General features: G+C 40.7%; 1 protein-coding gene across 1 annotated transcript; it reads right to left on the reverse strand.

The window, feature by feature from the left end:
* Nucleotides 1–274: 274 nt before the first annotated feature.
* On the reverse strand, nt 275–9,525 carry LOC115050916 (prolyl endopeptidase). The gene is made up of 15 exons (XM_029514055.1): nt 9,361–9,525; nt 7,096–7,170; nt 6,874–7,007; nt 6,673–6,803; nt 6,356–6,565; nt 6,141–6,262; nt 5,933–6,038; nt 5,205–5,396; nt 3,803–4,000; nt 3,242–3,345; nt 2,659–2,795; nt 2,114–2,208; nt 1,833–1,964; nt 1,076–1,232; nt 275–860 (listed from the first exon to the last, which is right to left on the reverse strand). Exons 1-15 carry the CDS (start codon nt 9,400–9,402, stop codon nt 566–568), a joined length of 2,130 nt encoding a protein of 709 aa, XP_029369915.1. The 5' UTR covers nt 9,403–9,525; the 3' UTR covers nt 275–565.
* Nucleotides 9,526–21,285: the final 11,760 nt, after the last annotated feature.

A 21,285-nucleotide genomic window follows, 5' to 3' on the forward strand; every position in this document is an offset into this window, starting at 1 on the left:
AAGACAGCAGACTGACAGCCAGCCTTTGACCTGGAGGTGTTGGCAGAGGGTTGATCGCTGCGGTGCCACACTGCCACTTGGTGGTACATGTGAAAATTAGATGAACTCATATATAAAGTCTGATACATGTACTGCACTTTTCATGCTTAATTCTACTTTATAATTCAACTACTGTACATCTAATTGTTTGGCCACAGTTACCGTTTCCATGTCATTTCATTAACATTGACACAAATCATAGTGCAAATCAAGTTTTATTGAAACTTTTCAGTTAAATTAAAATTTTGAAGCGACCATAAGTTGCTTTTTGTTTCGTTTTTTTTTTTTTTTATGTCATAGTTGGGAGCATTTCATTAGTAAAACAAATGACACTGAATAGCTGTTTCAAAAGCAGCGTTACAGTGAGTGTCAGATTTGTGTAATACCGTAGCCGTTGGTTCTTATTTTCTTTATCTTTCACTTATTTCACCCCACTCTGAACCATCAGTTCTACCGTTTCTATAAAAATAAAAATATATCAACATCCCTTTTGAAAAACATTCGTCCTCTCATTGTGATGTTCTCCTCACTCCTTCCAGCTGAGCCCAAGGGTCTCAGCAATGAAGGAAAAGACGTCAGTCTCCTCCAAAATAGCTTTGGCGGTGGGTTTTCCTGCACCGTGGCCGCTGCGGGTGTCCACCCTGACCATCAAGGGTTGCCGCTGCACTGGACTGCTGCCCACGCCGTACTGCAAGGAGGCGCAGTACTTGAGGGTGTGCAGAGGCACCACGCGGTCGTCGTGGTCTGCTGTCAGAAGCAGGACAGCGGGGTATGGAGTCCCAGAGTAAACTGGCTTAGGCAGATTGTGGAGAGGAGAGTACCTGAAAAGGAAGACCAGGTGGAAGGAGAAATGTGATAAAATGACTAAAAGGGAGCTGACGCGAGTGAATGACACGAAAGTGAAGTGAGCGTCAGGTGAGTTGTATGGTTATTTAAAAACTACCGTACTGCATTTCCTGTTAGGTGATGCCGGACAGGACAAGAACAGCTGTATTCTTTGTGTTCTAGTTAGATGTTGTGATTGTGTGTTTCATACTTGATGAGCCATTTGAACTGCTCGGGGTCCTCGGCGCAGCCGTAGTCGGTGGTCCAGGCGTGGCCGATGGTGAACTTGTGGAACTTCAACATATCCATCACCCCCACCTCTGCCACAGCACAGCCGTACAGGTCTGGACGTTGGTTCACGCATGCAGCTGTGTGTGTGTGCGAGTTTAAAGGTTGTGTCACTGATCTAATGTGCTCATAAACACACCCACCCACCCACACACATCCTCTTTACTAATCACTCCTAAATAGCCACTTTCATACCACAGAAGAAGACATTATTTGGGTTTGTGCAGTGCCATATGGCAGTTGGGCTTTAGTAAACGATGTGACTAATCACTGTTTAATGTTCTGTTTAATTACTTAATTAATTGAAGCTAAGCAGCTAACTGCTGTTGGAGGAAGTTGACATTAGTGATTGTGACAAAAATCCCCCATCAAGAATACAAAACATGGAGATCAATGCAGCTGGCGCTTTGCTTTGAGTTTCATGTAATCTTTTATTTGGGGGGTGTTTATGTGTTGTTTTAGTTAAACTGTGAGAGCTGTACTAATAAATTGGGAAGAAGAAAAGTAAAGCTCCATCAAAATATAAAAAAGAATTGTATAGCATGGCATAACAATGCATAGTGTTTGTATACCTTTAAAAGCATTCACTTGCCCATGCGCCCTCCCACCCTCTGGCTTTATCACTTCATTAGCCACCATATAAAAACTATTCACACACACAGAGCTGGTACAGTACTTACCCACTAGCAGCCCTCCATTAGAGGCTCCATTGATAGTGATGCGGCTGGCTGTGGTGTACTTTTCCCGGATCAGGTACTCTGCTGCACACTGGAAGTCGTCAAAGCAATTCTGCTTGTTCGCCAAAGAGCCAGCTGCAAAAACACAATAGAGCGTGCACATAGGCGTGTCGACCAAAAATCAAATCACACACAACTCACTTTTAAATTTTTACTTTCTCTCTGATGCAAACAACTTGTGTCTTGTGTCTTTGTATGTAGGTCGAGTCATCTTATATCTGAACCTTTGTGCCACGTGAGGCCGTACTCTCCACCCCCTCTGATGTTGGCCACTGCCAGAATCCCCCCCAGGTGTCTCACATACAGCAGGTATGCAACACTGAAAGAGGTGAAACAAACACACACATTGGAAAAAAAACAAAACAAAACAAAAAAAAAAAAACACAGATTGTTATATTCTAAAAGAAATGTGTTCACATTTAGGTCACAAGGCAATGCATCTTAGTGCATCTGGCTCTTTTTAGGTGGTTATTGTGTACATATAATTCAGCATTCAGCAGCCGTATGCAGGCCAACGGGTTGGTTTTATTTTGGACTGCGTTCATTATGTGAAGGCTCACATAAACTAAAATAGATATTGCATCTATATACACAAAGCTGATACAGGCGCCTGCATTGCTCACACTGTTTATACAGGAAGACAGGAAGACAAACAGTTACTGTTGTCATCGCTGCTAGTTTATTATTGATTGCTGGTCATCGTGGTTGGCTCAAAAAAGTTAGTGGTTCCAGAAAATTGACAGATTTTGTGTAGATGAGTTATACTTACTTATAATATGGCTGTATGGAATGCTCAAAGCCTCCATATCCATAGAGGAAAACGGGATGAGTTCCATCCTTTTCCAGGCCCTTGGCATGAACTAAGAACATCGGGATCTTTGTTCCATCTTTACTGGGATAAAATACCTGAAAAACATGCCATATTTTTTATCGAACACCTCTTCTGGATAGATACTGTGTGAATGCTTTGTCTGAGCTCTGCTTGTCTGTCTTTCTTGTCTAAAACAGGCTGTTCTCACAGACCATTCACCACTTCCTCAACCCGAATGAATGCAGTTCTGGGAACTCTGCATCATTGTCAAGAACGCAAACTGATGATGTGGTAACACATCAGAAACACAAATAAAGTAGAAGATATCGGCGCAAAGAATGAGTAAAGGGGAAGTGTGAACATAGAGATGCGTAGTTGGCTCTACAGATGTCTTGTTTGTATATTCGTTGTATGATGTGACACAACAGACAAATGATGACATTACAAAAACTAAGAACCAAGTAATGAGGAAGTGTGAGCATGGAGATGTGTAGTCTGCTCTGGGGAAACCAAGGAGATCACACAACAGGACATTCATTACCTGGGTGGTCTGGTAATCCTCTTGCTTGATGCCTTTTACCTGCACCTCCCTGAACACTTTGGGCTGTGGGTTCGGTTCGCTCAAGTCACAGTGGTAAATGATACCTGGGCAAGACAAATGAGGTTTTACAGGCTATTGCATGTTTCACCAATTATAATTTTGCTAATTATAAATTTAATTTTAATCAGGATCGGTCACAAGCTCGTGACTAATTACATTTCAAACTACATAACCTCCAGTCGCAGCAATATAGGTTATTTTATGCAGCATCTGGTCTTTATTTTCTGACATTTAATGTAACCTTTACAGAGCAGTACAAGTAAAAGAGGTTGTCATTTTAGTAGACAGAATTAGGCAGCAAATGTTTTTAATCAGGTAAGCAAAACTGCACAAAATACACTAGTTCATGTTCAGGTGTCAAGACTTCCTGCTATTCTTTATATGTTTGAGTTTTGGACCTCTGGATTTACATAAGAAGTCTTCAGACACTTTATATTTTTCACCAGTAGTAATTTTGCTAACATAGACATTTAAATACAACATATTAACTGGAGGGGTTACCTGGCGTGGTGAAAGAGGTGAACTTGTAGAAGAATTCGGAGTGTTTTTTCTTGCAGCTCACACCAGCCACCGTGCCAACGTCCAGCGGCAGGTCCCTGACCAGCCGGCCTGAGGACAACTCGTACACCTGCAGGATGTCCTTCACGTCATGGATGAAGTTGACCAGCAGGTGGTGACGGTTCACACAGGAGACAAAACCTGCAGGGGGATATAAAGATGAAGTGGTGCAAAGCGAACATGACGGTAGGCGGTTTTGTTGAAAACTGTCTCCCACTATCTGTGGGAGACTGAATCCGTGTTGTCAGACTTACTGAGTTATGAGTTGCATACAAAGACAGTGAAGGAGGTTTGTTTTTAAGGGCATGTGTTGTTGTTCTTTTACTTTTTGTAATTTGTACTTTTGAGTATTTGAGCAACATGGCACAAGTAAAATGTATTATTGTTATTATTATAGTTTGTGCTGCTATGGAGTACATCAGTGACCTCACTGATTACTTTGGTTAATTTGGATGTTTTTGTGCACGTGCAGCACAGAGTGAATGCAGCTTCAGACCGTGAATCCTTTTACTGGGAGCCTTTACTCATCAGGACCAGGAGGGGGCAGACTATTATGGTGTAGATGCAGGGCTGCTGCTCAGTAGATAGCAATGGTGCCGCAGAGGTTGCCGTTTCTGCCATTCCTTATAGCCATTCCTTTGAGTGTTGCCATCATCAAAACAATAAAAATACACGGTACACTAATTGATCAGCTCCTCTCAATTTACGCAGAAACCCCCCGCCCCAAAAAAAAACCACCAAGATGTTGTCACTCCCTGGCCATGCATCATTGGCAGAACTCAGTACTAGAACTCTTTTTAAAAGTCGTGGATGAGAATGGTATCAAATATTGAAATGCTGCTTATGGATACTGAATTCATTTGTTCCTATGCCAATAGTCATTTTTTTGCTATGATATATTCAATCATTTATGTATGTGCTTACGTTTTTTCTCACGCTACTCGCACAAAACAGATGTTCACTTCAGTGCATTTTGTTGATTTCAAAAGACCTTTACCATCATTTGAATGACTCACGGCAACAAAACAAAAGACCAGTGTGCTTATGGACCGAATTTCACTTTTTGAGCACAGTTCCCCAGCTGACAAAGGTGTTTGACCACAGAAACAGAACTTTCCAGTTGCGGTGGTTGAACTGGTGCTGGGACAGAAATTCAGTGAACAAGCACTGCCCATTTGTGCAGCTTGGGGGAGTTTTCACACAAGCAAAGTTCTGTCTTATAAACTAGCTGCGTACTATTAAGTCACAGATGTATTACATTTCCCTAAAGTGAACTGATACTTAAACCACAATGCTGACCTCATCTTTTGGTTCATGCTTTAATGAAATTTCCACCAAATCTCACCTAGGACATCTTTGTCATGCTGTGGTATCAGGGTCATCCAGTGCTTCCTGTCTGGCTTCTGGATATCTATGCTGATGAGACAGTATCGAGGAGCGTCCAAGTTGGAGCGGAAGGTGAATACACTTCCCTCATTGGTGACATAAGAGTACTGGGCGTCAAAGTTGTCAATCAGTTTCACCCATGGAAGCAGGCCTGGAAGAGTGAAGTGAAAAAAGCATACATATTCATATTTAAAATAACATGCAATAATTTTTATTTTCTTACATTCAGCATTCACTAACATTTACATTTTTATTTTATTTTATTTTTTTTCTGCATTACACTGAAAAACTGTTTCATAATATTCTAGCGCTGAAAGTTTCAAAACTCCAATGTGTAGCAAAAGCATTTTTCACACCAGAAGAGAGACCAGAGTGAATTTCTACATCTCTACAGCTGGTGAAGTAGTCACTGAGTCACAGACATTGGTTTCAACTCCTCTCTTGCTAATACAGCACAAATAGTGTGTTATGTAGATGGAGAATTAATATCTATTGATGCTCGTTCTATAAAAAGCTCACATAAATTTAACTGTTTTTCCAGCTGTTCAAATGCTACAAGTGTATTTATGTAAAAACTAAGTCTCCTGGGAAAAGCATTTGCTGTATCACTTAAACTGAAGATTATTTGTTTTTATTGGTTGCACAAAACAAGATGTGAAGACATCAAGTCAGTAACAAAAATCTGACCTGTGATGCCATTGGGGAGCTGCTGAAGGTCACAGTACCAGAGCTGGTTGACCGGCTCACAGCCTTCGGTGATGGACAGGACAGCATATCTACCATCATCTGATATCTGGAAAGATAAACAATGAAAAATAGGCAGAAAGATTAAACTGTAATGAAGCTTCAAATGGTCTCGACTATAAGAAGCGACTGAAGATGACTGCAGACTTACGGTTACTGAGCTGTGCCACTTTGGATGGTCAGGAAACTCTGCGACCAGAATGTCATCTGCCTGTTTGGTGCCGATGACGTGATAGTAGAGTTTCTGGTTGATGTTGGCGGTGGTTTCTGTGCCTTTAGGTAGATATAAAAAAAAGTTGAGATTTGGAAAATATAATTCCTATTAGTCTTTGTGTGGATGTTAAACTGTTTGCGTCGCTCCCTAACCATCTGTTTTTCCCTCCTGCCGGGGGTAGCGGTTGTAGAAGATGCCCTTTGCATCATGAGTCCAGGCCAGACAGCTGAATTTAACCCTCTCCAGAACATCAGGCAGTGGGCTGAGGTCATCAGCCTTCATGAAATGCACCGTCACCCAGTCTGAGCCACTGCTACTCAAGCCATATGCAAAATATTCACACTCCTCCGAAAGACGGCCCACTGGATGGAGATGAGGACCAAGGTAAGGGGGGGAAGTCATCAGCAGTGTAAATCTATTTCTATTCATCTATGAACGTGTGTTTTTGCACAATATGGGTGTGGCTCACTCTTTAGTGCCACAGTGCCATCTTCTGAGAGTTTATTTGGGTCGAAGAAGACAGTGGCAGGGGCATTCAGAGAGTCCTGCACATACAGCACATCCTGGTTCTGGAGACCTTTGTTGTGGAAATAGAAATACCTACAAAATAAATGTATAGGTCACTTTCCAAATATTTAAATTTGCTGCGCACTTTGCATTTCAACCCTACCTCTTTCCTCTTTTGTAAGGGCAGCTGTATTTGGGAAAGTCATAGAGCTCGGTGAGGCGCTGGTGAAACTGAGCCCGGATGGTACACTGCTCCAGATATGGCATAGTCAGTTTGTTTTGCTCCTCAACAAAGGCCTGAAAGACAAACGTGAGGTAAGGAGGGATGCAAGAGTGATCTCACGAGAGAAACGGTTTCTGTTTTCTGCAGGAGATCTTTGCATACCATAGTTTCCGTGCTATCAGGGTCTTCCAGCCATGCATAGGGGTCATTAATCTTAGTTCCATGGTAATCATCTACCTGTTGATAAGAAATACAAGTTAAACAGGAATTGACGGAACCATTTCCTTTTTAAAAGATGTTCTGTGGAACTACCTTGGATCTGCTTTGCCTTTGTCAACTGTAAATACATCAATAACTGCCTTGTTAGCATTAGGTTGGACAAACATTTTCCTTTTAAATTTGCCAACCACAACGCACCATTGAGTTCCTTAAACACAAGTATGTGCATGCCCAGACAAACCACCTGAATTTCTACTAACGGACAAATGTGTGCCTGTGGTACGATGATTGATATGAAGTTTTAATGCTGACATACTTCTGCTATCACTTGAGTAAAATATTATATTTCAATATTGTATTGCAGTTGTGTTGCGCATGGTGTTGCCTAATATCCAGGCTGATCACTTGGAATTGATAGATAAGTTGGATTAGCACATCTCTATCCTTCATAGGATTGAAGCCCTGAGGTAAAAAAAAAAACATGAGATATCTCTTTGAACACAACATGTGCTGCTCCTACCTGCTAGTTCTCAAGAAATCGGGGCTTTGCCCAGACCACAACTTTCACACAGCAGCATGCTGCACATGAACTATCCCACGATCTTTATGTGAATGTATGCTGTCATAAAGGTCAGAGGATTCATATATTTCAGCTTCCCAACTGTAATTACAACATATTAGGATCTTACGACATTGGATGTAGCTGAGCCAAAATACATAATTCAGATATCACATTCAGATATCAGGTTGCAGGATTGGATACTTAAGATAATAACACGTGTCTAAGTTTTCTCAGGTTCATTATTGCACTGGTGTGGTGATTAATACCCTGATGTATCTTTTTCTAAAATGAAATATTCAGAAGAATCTAAGAAGCAGAACTTTCTACATTTTCTGTGCACATTTTCAAATGGAACAGAAAAGCCACGCATATACTTTATTTTATCATAAGCAAGGTTTAAACTGGGAAATTACTGCTTCCAGAATAAACATAAATGGCTGCTGCACACATTTTAGCGTTCAGAAAACAGTGAAAATATGCCAAACTTATTTTTTCTCCCTCGAGTAAAACTGTAGTGTAAACGCTATGAAATCGGAAGTTGTTGTTTTGTTTTTTTTTTACTTTATTCAATATTTGCATCGATTACAAGTTTGCATATCTTGGACATAAACGTATCACACTATGCAAAGATTATAAAATAGAATTTCCGGGATGTAACATAGAGTTCTCGGTTGTGAGTTTTCGTGAATGAAATCCAAGCTGGCGTGTTTTTCATGGAGTTGGGTCTGTTGGAGATGATGGAGAGGAAGTTTGTGAAGCCAGGGGAAGTCCAGGGGAAGTCCTCTGTCTGTCCTAACAGACAGAGGACTTAAAACAAGTGGATAGAAGAGAGGGGCATTTCCTATTTTGTATTTGGAATCAGAATAAAATACTGAAAAACTGCTTACAAATAGTTTTTGTATAAATGGTCAACTAATTCCTCAGATTCATTATCTTGACTGAGTTTAACATTTAACATTATCACATTTAATTCCTAAGTAACCTCAAGGCTCAGGATTTATAGGGGTTAGTGTTAGGGTTAGGTGTGTGGCAGTGCTATATGGCAAAACAAATACATAAAATGATGGAGCTGGCATCAGAATCAGATTTATCGCCAAGGAGGTTGGAAATTATTCGACGAATGAACAGCGATTATGGAATACAAAGGATAATAATCGTATGAAATTATCCTTAGCTGATGCTAAAGAAGAAAAAACAAAGTTATTATTCTGTCTTGTGCATCCATTTATTGCATTAGCATTAAATAGAAATAATAACCTTGACTTAATTGATGTTTATTTTGTTGGGGGGGGGTGGGGGGGGGGGGTTATTAAAATATTAAAACAGCAGATACGGCCCTGCAGCCAACAAGTTAGCAATCGATGCTAACAGTCACACGGACGAGCTGATTCACCGTGACGTCACTCCGCACCGAAAGCGCAACACGACTACTTCGTGTTGAGTCTCACACCCGTGTGACACTTTTAAAGTTAGCTTTTGTTGTTGTTGTTGTTGTTGTTGATGATGATGATGATGATGTTTTTGTTTTTCGTCTCTCTGTCTCGCCATCGCCCTCTCTTAGCACAATCCCCCGACCCGTAGTTCGCCTTTCTCTTCCTGGTCTCGTCTTTTCAGCGTTTCTCTCAGTCGTGACTCGGACAACTGACCTTATCGTCATCTCTCCGTGCAGCCGGGTACTGAAAGGCCATCCTGGGGTTTCTCAAAGTCTTCCTCTGCCACGCTTTTCTCTTCCAACACTTTTTGGTTTTTCTCGCTTTATGCTTCTTTTCGCCCCGGACGCTCCGTCGACGGTGAATCAATGAGCCCTGAAGTGAAAGTGAAACCACAGCTCTCTACACACTCACACACACACACACACACACACACACACACACTCACACACACACACACACACACACACACAAACAGTCTGGGCTTGTTCTCTAAAAACATTACTTTAATTAGAAAAAAGAAAAAGACAGCATGTCTGCAGAGGAAAGTCAAATCCACCGCCCCAAAAAGTTTATTTTAAAAATGACAAAGTGGAATTTGTTTGTGTGAAACTAAAGAGAGGAAACTCTGAAATTGTTGATGACTACAGCCTGGTGCAGACGGCCTAAATGCACTGAATCATTATCTGTGCTGCTCCGTTTCCTGGGAGCACATCATCACTTCAACGGCAGCTGTGCGCCATCACACGCCTTTGACTTTACGCATTAATGTTATTTACTGGATATAGTCTACTCATGAATATTATATTTCCTTTTCCAGGGCAGTAGGGATAAGAAGCTGCATGTCTTACAGTAAAATGAAAACTAATGGCTCAGCTGTGTGACGAGAAAATAAGTCATGCACCTGCTGACAAGCGTGTGGTGTAATTAACAGTCTGACACACAAAGACACAAAACAATACTGAAACCATGAGCATATGGACACACCTGAGTCAGGAATAATCTTCAATTTATAGCCCCACACCAGCATCTCTAACAAATACAGCTATTTTAAATGTTTAATGCAAATCCTTGTTTCATTGAAAGGTTCTGTATTTACTGATTTGTTTCTCAATTTTCTTCTACAAGACCAGGTGCTGTTCCATCACTTTGACTGGATCAACCTGTTTTGTTATGGATACAGCTGTAATGGGTCTAAAACATGTTGAGGCATCGCACCTCTTGGATTAAGACCCCTGCCCCTTAAAAAAAAAAAAAAGGAAGCAGAGGGATTGAGAGAGAGAGAGAAACAACAAAAACAGAGTTTCAGACGTGTAATCTGTCTAATCCAGAAAGCTGTTAAAATGACTGCGGAGGAAGGAGGGGAAATATGGAGGAGAAGGAGCTATGAAGAGGGCTAATTTCAAACTAATTTAGCTAAGGTGATTAAGAGACACTGTGGCTTGATGAGAAAATAAGCTGTAGGAAGGCCTCTGACCTTGTTTCAGAGTATTTACCTCTGTAGAAAATGATTTCACAGACACTACACACAATAATTTGATTTTCAATCGTAAATTATATTGCTATTAAAAGTAAGACAATGTGAGCAACTCTTATATTTTGTTGTGCATACTTCATTCAGAAGAAAGATGAGCTTCTTCAGTCTTAGACATAAAAATAAACGTAAACGATAATTCATGTTATGAGGGAGATAAATCAGTCTTATAATGGTGTTTCGATGCTGACTGCATATTCTGTATCATTCATTCATTCATCTTCTACCGCTTGTCTGTTTCTGGAGGGCGTGGGGTGCTGGAGCCAATCACGGCTCAGATTGGGGCGAGGCCCGAGGTACACCCTGGACGGGTCACCAGTCCATCGCAGGGCCAGTATATTCTGTATAGTCACACCTGATTTGCTAAAACCTGTTAGGGTAAACCTTATTCTTCTAATCTGACTTCTCTGCTACATCTAATAACGCTGCATATTAACAAATTTCATATTATGTTTTATTAAGAGGGAATAATAAATAAATTAAGAGACATTTGGTGCTGAAGTGGCCAATTTAACCCCACAATGAATCACAGCTACGGCGATTACCTAACCACTGTATGGCAACAAGTGCTTTAATTGGCAGTAAAGCCTGCAGGGGATCCCTAATCTTTGGGACTGGTGGGGATGAAAGTGGACCAGGCCAAGCCAAAGGCAGATGGGCTGTTACAGCAGGTATTTGGGGCCCCAGACAGCCTGAGCCACCAACGAGCCGTGCAGCAGGCCGACTAGGTTGGCTGGGCCCCTTATGGAGGCAGGCTTCAGCATGGCCTGCATGGCGTGCTGTGCAGATTGGCCCTAATTGGCTGCAGAGAGCCAGGTAGTTTACCAATCTGCAAAAACAGAGAGATTAGATTAGCCATGCCAGATTACAGCGGAGCAGAGTCAGACAGTGTCATCTGACTCCCATGAAAAGCTCCAGACTCACCCACTGAGAGAGAGAGAGAGGATGAGAATGAAAAGGGTGGCGGTGGCGGGGGGTAAATTAAAATTAAATAATTATACAAATTAAAAAATAACACCAATATCAAAATATAAAAGCTAAGAATCTGTCTGGGAATGATAAGAAAATATAATGGGTGAAAGAACAGCAGATGTAAATAAAACGTACAGAAAAGTGAACGACATCATTTACCCTGATGGCTGCACTCCTCAACAGATGGTCCAGAGGGCAGCCGCGGAAACAGATAATCTGTTATTATTCTGAATATTTTTGATTATCGTCCTTGTTGTCATTTCAAAATCGTACACAAATCATCTCCTAACCTTCGCGTGATCCTGGGTTTACTGCTGCTCCAAAGCTAATATTGTTGGCTCAGGGGCCCCGAAGCAGCATTGTAATATAACTGAGAGTGCTATTCCATAAGCTTCTCATTTTAGAAATTGACAGCGTTAGAGATTGGGGCAGATTTGAAGAAGTTGTTTACAATTGACTGCTTACGCTGCTGCTGCTTTCAAGTTGGATTTAATCCACAGACACACACACTATCTCTCTTTCCAAATGGCCCTGCAGTCCATCTTTTCATTGAATTGTTCTCTCTATTAACTAAAAAGTGAATGACAACACAATAGTTTGAGTTCTGAATTACATTTCTTTTTTTTTTTTTTTTTTAGTATTTCTCAGTCTTCATTTCTTGCACTTTAGAAACTAGAAAATTTATGTACCCCAGTCTCTTTTTATTTCAATTAAACCCATAAGCGCTGCAGGCCAACGTTAATCAATGACGACCATGATGCAGTTGTGGCCTGATGCCAAATATTGATCTGTGGTTCGTGTTTTTGTTCTGCGGTACGCATGACGCCCTGGGGGACAATAAAAGACGAGTGAGATTAAGACAATTAGGCGGTTGATTGTTATCCAAAAGACGAGAACAAGAAGAAGATTAAATGAAGAGATTTGGGTCAAAGTGGTGATTTCCAGAGCAGGGAGGGGGGAGGAGGAAGGGTAAGGAGAAGGAGGAGGGCAAAGAAAAGGTACGGAGGAGGAGGAGGAGGAGGAGGAGGAGGAAGTATTGGGGTCAGAGAAACTGATCGCTGCAGTGTGAGAGGTTGTAGGAAAGAGAGTGGTTGGAGGAGGGACTGATTTATAGCAGCTACATAGGCTTAACCCAGAGAGCAAGGAGCAGTGTTACCTGGTTTATCTGATTCCTACGTTCGACACACCTGTCTGGGGATTTTCCTTCCCTGTCTAGACTTCTGGAAAAGCAGCTGCTTTGTTTTTTCTTTTCTATCTTCTCTCTCTCTGTCTCACTCTCATCCTCCAACCCCCCCCCCCCCCCCCCCCCCCCACACACACACACACACTTTGCTTTTCCTGGCCAGCCTAATTAGCAGACATTTTTATTGATCCGCTGGATTTGGTGCCGAAATCCCCTTCCCTGTCTGCCAGACAGATCTTGGCTAAAGTCGTTCTCCTTAGCTGCGGGTCTGCAAGATTGGGGAGGGGCAGATAGTATAGTAACAGGGCCCACCTGTTTACCACAAGCCAAAAGCGTGCACACCATGTTGCGCTCATATCACTATATTTTTATCCCAATTCTCCCCATCACACCATCCTCTACTCTCCTGATATCTTCTATAACCCCTTCCCCCTCCTACTGTCGCTCCTTTTTTCTGGAATGAAAAGTTATTAATTGCACATGTTGCAGGAGATGACTAGATTTAGTAATGATTATGGTTTTAGGGTGGTAGACTCTTATTAGTTGAGGAAGTGGGGCATTGAGATAAACACCCCTCTGATAATTGAATGGTAGGAAAATATTATGGACGCATTATAAACTGTAAATTAGCTGCCTCACAGGAGCTAATAAACTGCCATCTGCTGGCATTTGTACGCTGTTTTTTTGTTGTTGTTCAGAGTGTTGCGTAACAAGGATTGGTTTGACCACCATCTCTGCAATTCTTCCCCTCATTTGTTTCGCTCAAATGCATAGAGGGTATAACCCTCAAAAAATACAAAGCCACATTTCCAACCAGAGTTTCTTTCAGAGAGATATTTCTCCTCTAAACTGCTCTTAAGGTTTCACTTCTGCTAAAGGCCCAAAGTAGTACCTGTCTAATTTGTTTGCAAAAAGAGAAATTAAAGTAAAATGATTGTTAATGAGTGTTAATAATCTCACATTGTCATGTATATTAAGATGTCAGTCACTCCCAAAGAGTACTTGGGACATTAAGTTCATGTCATGTTTTGTTTTCAAGAATGTCCAGTTTTGCCATCTAACAAATGACTCAGTGTCTCACTGGCTGGGCTTGTTACGATTTCTCAATCTGCTAAGTGTGACATATCAGAACATGCGAACTGTCCTTGTGTCTACAAACATGCCCAACAAGTCGAGCATTTCATAACTTTATACTTCTGTTGTAGAACATTTTGAGGGGTACAGCACGAGAAAATGTATAAATGAAATATAGTACATGAATCTATTTTCAGAGAGAGAAAACTGTTGTAAGTGGTGCAGCAACATCCATGCGTTCCTATTTTGCCACAACTGTTGTAAGTGTGAACATTCACATGTGTAAAGTGAGAGAATCACAGTGTCAGAGATATATCTCACATTCATCCTCAGATTGAGCTGTTTTTTTAACCACCAATCTATCTCTGGAGATGTTGAAAGTGGGAGCTAAAAGGCATTTTTAAGAGCGGGAGGGGGACGGTGGTTTAAAAACTGACTGTGCAACAGAGAAGTACCACAGAAGAAGTGTTGCTGGTGAGCGCAAGATCAGTGTTGTTTCTCAGGAAAGGGAAAAAAAAAAAATGCATATGTCTGTGGTTCACAATCATGGGTATGCAATAAGTGTTAAATTTATATGAGCATGAGCTATGAGTTTGGCTCGATGCCTCATTGGTGTCAGATAAACTTGAGTTGACAGGGAAGCCTGCAAAGGTGCAAAGATTGTTGTGTTTTAGTCAACATTGATTAATGCAAACCGTTTGAAAGCACAGTGGATACTTTGCGTGTACAGTTCCTATACGGTTCATAAGCACTGCATGCATGGTAAACAAAATGATGATGATGTTGCAGATGAGGATGTTGTTTGTCGAGGCTTCTGGGTTGTCCATCTTCCTCCTTCCTCTTCTGTGATGGCATGCAACTGAGAAGAGGTGTGAAAATGTCAAGGGTTATTTTGGTCCATCACAGTTAGTCTCTGACAAACTCTGCTTCTGCTGATGAGAAAGTGTTCTCACTTTCATGAGTTCTCACTTCATGTTAACTTTGGGGAATGAGCAGATGTACAAAAAGCTTAAAATAAAAAATTAAAATAAAAAAACAGAACTCAAACTTCTGGGATCATTTGAAGTCATAACATTTGACTCTATACTGCGTTAATGACTGTAAATACAACGTGTCATACATGGTTACAGTAAATTCATAATTATTTTCCAGTGTCAGTTTTCATTGCTGCTTTGACTCATTAATGAAGTGCTCTGCAAGAACAGCAAAAAACAGGCACAACCAATACATGCAGCACAGTGTGTTTGAAACTGGATGATGAAATAGTTATTGCTTCACAATAACCACGCTTTGCCTGTAGAATGAAGGCATATTTTACATTTGTACTTTTATGATTAGAAATGTTAACAAAAAAAAAGGGGAACCGCAGTGTCAGTATTGTTAGTTTGATAAATCTGAAAGATAAAGTCTTTGAGCCTTTTATTTCCTGTTGCTTCATACCTAAAAATGCAGATTATGTTTATGCTTTCCCCACGACATGAATGCATTTTTATCTATAACCCTTACAGAAATGAAGGCTGCACTCCTTCCTCCTTTCATCTTTTTGTTTTGATTGTATCTATAAAGAGCAAATTTCACCCGCACACGCAAGAGCTTTTCAGCTGGCATGATGCCATGTTTTCAGTATAGTATGCTTTAATGGAATTTAACAATGATACCCCCGCCCTCCAGAAAAAGACAAAACAAAACACACAACACAGACGACACGAGAGGAGGAGGTGGAATCTATGAGTAGCAAAAACAATTCCCTACACATTACACCAATCTTAAAACAGATGGAGAGAAATAAGTTTAAGTTGTTTTGATTTAATCTTTTAGGGTTTAAAAGTAGTTGACAACACATCACAAGCCACCGCAGTTGTCTACTTTAAAACGCTGGCAAAGATTAAATATCAAGATTAAAATTCTGCCGATGTGCTTTAAATCACACCTGGATTATATATGTTCGCTGCTTTGACCTACAGGCCTACATCACAGATAAGACTTTTATGTACTGTCTGCAAAATATGATTGCTTCGATAAACTCTGTAATGGCATTTATCTGGAATTTATTTGTCCGACCCTACATGAAACCTTCCAGTGAATTTTCTCCAAACAGGCAACTTAACAGGTCAGACAAGTTCACTATTACTTGGACAAAGACCAATGTTGGCAAAGATTAAAATGTACAGTGCGAACCGTAACTGTGCACGATTCTTCAGCATTTTTCGGATTAGAAAATAAGGTGACGCGTCTCATTGATATATTGCCATGCCAACAATCGATCACCCTGTGGCACAGTGGGGCCCAAAGTGAAGTGATGTAAAAACAACAGCCAGCAGAGAAAAATCGTACAAGGCGACTTGGATTTCACACACACACTCTCTGACAACAAAGGGATTTCCAACCCCCGAAAGACCTTTGCCCATGAAGTAAGTCGGCCTCACAAAACGAAGATGCTTCCAGGGAAAACAACTGCCAACGCATGTCAGTGATGAAATACAATAATAACATAATCTTACATATTTAAGGATCAGCTAGTACGGATAATCCTACTGGTTAAAGGGATCTGATGGAAAATAAAGCCCGGCCTGGCTGTGTAAACAACAAGCCACCGAAAAAGGTGCTGGTTACTTCCTGTAGTAGGTAATCCACATCTCAGTGTGGGTGTAGTTGTATTCAGGGATGATGTAGTCCAGTCAGATGATCCTCTCTTTACCTCTGAAGGCATCAGCTGTTTACCATAGAAGGGCTGGAACAACAAAATTCAAGAGAGTGGGGAGGACTCATAGAGTCATAAGGAGTCCTGGCATGTAGAAATGAAGTCATCTAAACATAGTGTTGGCCTTTCTTATAATTTATGGGTAGTGCTTTCTGAAATATGATCAACCAGCTGGAACCAAAGTGAGCTGTCACATTTCTTCCATGACTGTATTGTTTCCACTTTCATTCTCAGTGAAACAAAAACAATGACCTGGACAACATGTTATTGTTACAGTATCCAAATGTGGCGCTGGTGCCATGCCTTCTCTTCTTACGGTGTTGAGACCCAAAAAATAAGGCTTTGTAAGAACTTCCTGAAATCTGTTTTGTCATAGGTATACTAGAATACAATATCATGAAACTAACTAACCAACTAAAAGTCCCCTCTGTTGTTTTGTTTATCCACAAGGGAGATGTCCTACTGTGTGATGTGTGAGTAAAATAGAAAGTACGTAGGACGATCAACAATGACTTCATTTTTCTCTACATGCACGTATTAAGAGTAGAAATTAGATTTCTGTCCTCTAAATCTCATTTATGTGGCATCTTGTAGTTCCATATAGTATATTATATCATATTATATTATATTAGGGCTGTCAAACGATTAAATTTTGTCACGTGATTAATCACAGGGCAGCTGTGGATTAATCATGATAAATCACCATTCCTAAGTGTGACCAAAGACAATCTAATTCTCTCTGTATATTGTTGGAACAGCAAGATAAATGACAGGATATATATAAATATGTATTTAACGCTTGTTTTTCATTTATGATAAATCCAAATGAAAAACCATTGCTGTTTTTTTTTTTTATTATTATTTTATTTTTTCAGTAAAAATTAGATGGATGGATTTGATGAAACTTCGCAACCGTTTTCTGAGCTGTATTTATAATTGAAAGCGTTCTCACCAACGTATCTCGATCGGGAAATGCCTTTCAGATTTATTTCAAATCAAAAGAAGCGTTATAGGGCTGAGGGAACACAATGCCTATTTCAGAAATACAGCCTAAATATTGATGATCAAATATTTTAATTGTTTTTCACAAAAGCTGTTAATGGCCTTTGATTTGTACAACAAGATTAAGATGAATCGTTGTTGTTCACCTCATCATGGAGGTGAAGGGTGCGGCGAAGTGCCAAAAGAGCAGCACATGACCAATAAGATAAACTCAGCCTGTTAGTGTGTTAATATAAAAAAAATTAGGCATAGCGCACAGCGTTACTCTGGATTAACTTGAACATTTTGTTCACTTTAGGATTGATTGTCATTCCTTTAGTGATTTCCTCCAATGTATCCAATAATTGACGCCAAACTAATAAAAATTTCCATCAGCTGTGCTGTGTTTAGAGCTAATAGCCTAATATTAACACGCTAACAGGCGACGCATATCTATAAATATTGTGTATATTTGACAGCTGTTATAGTTACCAAGTATCATGTTCAACTGTTTATCTATTTCCGGGTCTCGGGGGGTGCTGGAGCCAATCCCAGCTCGGGTGAGGGTGGGGTCACCCTGGACAGGTCGCCAGTCCATCACAGGGCCAACACACAGAGACACAGAGACCAACAACCACTCACACTCAGCCCTACGGACAGTTTAGAGTCAGCAGTGAACCCAAACATGATGTCTTTGGATGATGGGAGGAAACCGGAGTACTCACGAACCCACGGCCATCTTATTGTGGAGCTACAGCGCTAACCATTATGCCGCCGTGCTGCCCGTGGTTACCAGATACAGTAAAGTATAGTAAAGTACCATGGCTGTACACTTTGTCACTAAAATCAAACACTCCATTGGCCGCCTGATTAGTGACACAAGCAAAATCTGATAATGCAATCCAACCTGAAACTGAGCTTGGCTTTGTACCTCTAACTGCCCTACAGCTATTCCTATGCATTAATGTATAGGAATGAGAGCAGTCAAGTAACAGTCACTGGAACTTTCCCAGTTTGCACAAGCTTTTAATGCCTCAGGATTCCTGGAACATATTGCTCCCACTGACAAATAAGGACAGGTTCGTTCCTTCCATTGCTAAAGGCATTTTGTTGTGCCACACCTACTCGCACACTTTACCTCGTGCCAGAGGGTTAAAGCGATGTCGTAATTCCCTAAAAATAGTCAGCATTTTCCAGGTGGGTATATATCTTTGGGGATTTTCAAGATGAAAATTAAATCAATGAACCAAATCAGTTCCAAAGGTCTGTATTTAGTCATTTGGGATGGGCTTTTCTTGTTAGTGATCACAAAAATAGTAACATCTGTGTTGGCTGATACTTTCTGCACTATTTATCTGCCCAGCTTCACAAAGGGCAGGTAAAAAGACACCAGGTATGTTTTTTACATTCTTCAATGTGTACCAAATAAATTTAGACCGAGACTGAAAAGTCTAAATATGTGTGACAAAGCAATTCAATTAATTTCTGTTCCTGTGCACATTAACAGGAATAACCAAAACTCTGAAATTGACATAAAAGACACAGTTGAAGGGCTATAAGTTTTTCAATTCTATATTCTATATATATATATATATATATATATATCTTATCTTTATCCTATCATGTGTTCAAAACCACATCAAATTAAGGATTCAATAAGAAGTGCCAAATTAGTTAATCATTTACTGCCCATTGTTTGAGGCACATGTGTAATGGTGGAATCAGTAGTTATTGATGGGTAAACAATAGGATTAAATACTTGATTCTCCTAATTGCCCTGTTTGTTTTCTTGTAACTTGGCGGAAACAGTTGCACTGCATCCTCATCTAACCTTTACACCTTAGTTGTACTTTGCTTCTGATGAGTACTTTCGTTTGGTTTATCATGTTTATGAGCGTATTTGGGTTCATTGCACTGCAATCAACCATGTTTTGTGGTTGTTGGTCGAATGTTGAGGGCACTGGAGGGGTCTTTTTTTTTTTTTTTTTTTTGCTGATGGCGTGAACCAATACAGGACGCAATGCAAATTGCTTGTAAAATCTACGTTTGGTAGAACAGGTGTCAGCTTTCTCTGCACTATTGCTGACAACACTTGCAGTGAAGAAATAGGATGCTCGGCATTCAGACCAGACAAGGTAACATGCTCCTGGTACTTATCAGCATGTCGCAGGTCAGAACATTGTCTCATTTTCTACGTCTCAGACAGCTTCAATATAGCTGACCCCAGGTCTTTCCTCAACTTATCCTTTTCGCCTTGTCTGGTGCCCTCCCTTCATCCCTCCTTGTGCTAAGGCTCAGTTCCCCCTTGCCCCATGAGTGAGGTTTCCCTCCCTTGAAAGAGTGTGTCTGGACTATCTAAAGTCCCGGTTGTGATGTGCATCCGGGAGTGAGATGAGTCGCCTAACCTGCTATCCTGGAGTGACGGGTCTTTAGCCTCTGAGCCCTGAGCCTGAGTCCAGACTGTCTGCAAATTAGAGAAATTAGCTCAGTCAGGCGAGGGCCAGTGAAAGAGCCCAAATCCCAATTTAACCCTCCCTCTTCTTTCCACCACACACACACACACACACACACACACACACACAGACTCCTTCTACCAGCCCCATTACCCCCACGCCACACTACACAGTAAAGCTCCAGTCTTGGAATAGCAATCTTGCCATATGGCAAGTCAAGAGAGAAAGAGGAGGGGGGGCGGGGAGGTGAAAGATAGATTCAAATATAGTTATCATCTGTTTTTATAGTTACAATCTTTAATGTGTGATATCACGCCATTCTGTAATTGCATCCGAAGGGTTTTTTTTCGCTGACTTTTATGATATATATTCAGTATACGATGACAGGAATGGATCATACAGAGCGGGAAAAAAAACCTCTTTTTAGGAACTAGGAATTTAGTATTTGAGTCCAGGGTTGCCCTCGTAATGTCAGCTTTTGCAAAATTTACCCAAAAGGTTGTGCAACATTCAGTAAATGTGGGTAAAGAACCATCCTGTAAATTCCAGTAGTGAAAAGTGGAGAAATTTGACCATCAAATCACGATTGATAAATTTACCATGCAGTATTAAAAATGTTCATTCATGAGCTGTAAGATGTGACATCAGAAAACTTCAATGCATTTTGTCATGCGCCCAAAAGAAACATCTTTATTTTACATTTGATAGATGTAAATATAATAAATTTTATTCGTTTTAGTATTTTTCCAAGCGGTCCCATTTCCACATTCTCTTTTTTTAACACACCATATGTTACTTTATCTCCTCTCTCCTGTCTATCTTTATGCAGACCGCCAGGTGAGCTGACCCAGAGCTACATGTTGTTCGTGTGTGTGTTTGTGTGTCTGAAAGTAAAGGGGACACTCACCAGACAGGTGTCTAAGTCTCTTTCCTGCATGCTGGGATGACCTGCCCTACATCTGTACCTTTGAATAGCACCAATTACCGCAGAGCATGCATCTGGAGAGGAAAAAGAAAAGATCAGTTCACTTCATATCTTAACTGCGCCACATCAGATTTGTGAAACATTCTCCAGACTTTACTGAACTCAGAGCATTGTTTAAAAATGATGCTCACATGCATTTCAATGAATCCCAGTGTTTATTTTGGAGGTGTGTGTGTGTGTTTATGTGTGCGAACGGGGTCTTAGGGGTCTTAGTTAAAGACGTTCTACAGTGAGATGTAGGTCAAGAAGATACAGTGG

This window comes from Echeneis naucrates, chromosome 11 (assembly GCF_900963305.1).
Source record: "Echeneis naucrates chromosome 11, fEcheNa1.1, whole genome shotgun sequence".
Classification (NCBI taxonomy): domain Eukaryota; kingdom Metazoa; phylum Chordata; class Actinopteri; order Carangiformes; family Echeneidae; genus Echeneis; species Echeneis naucrates.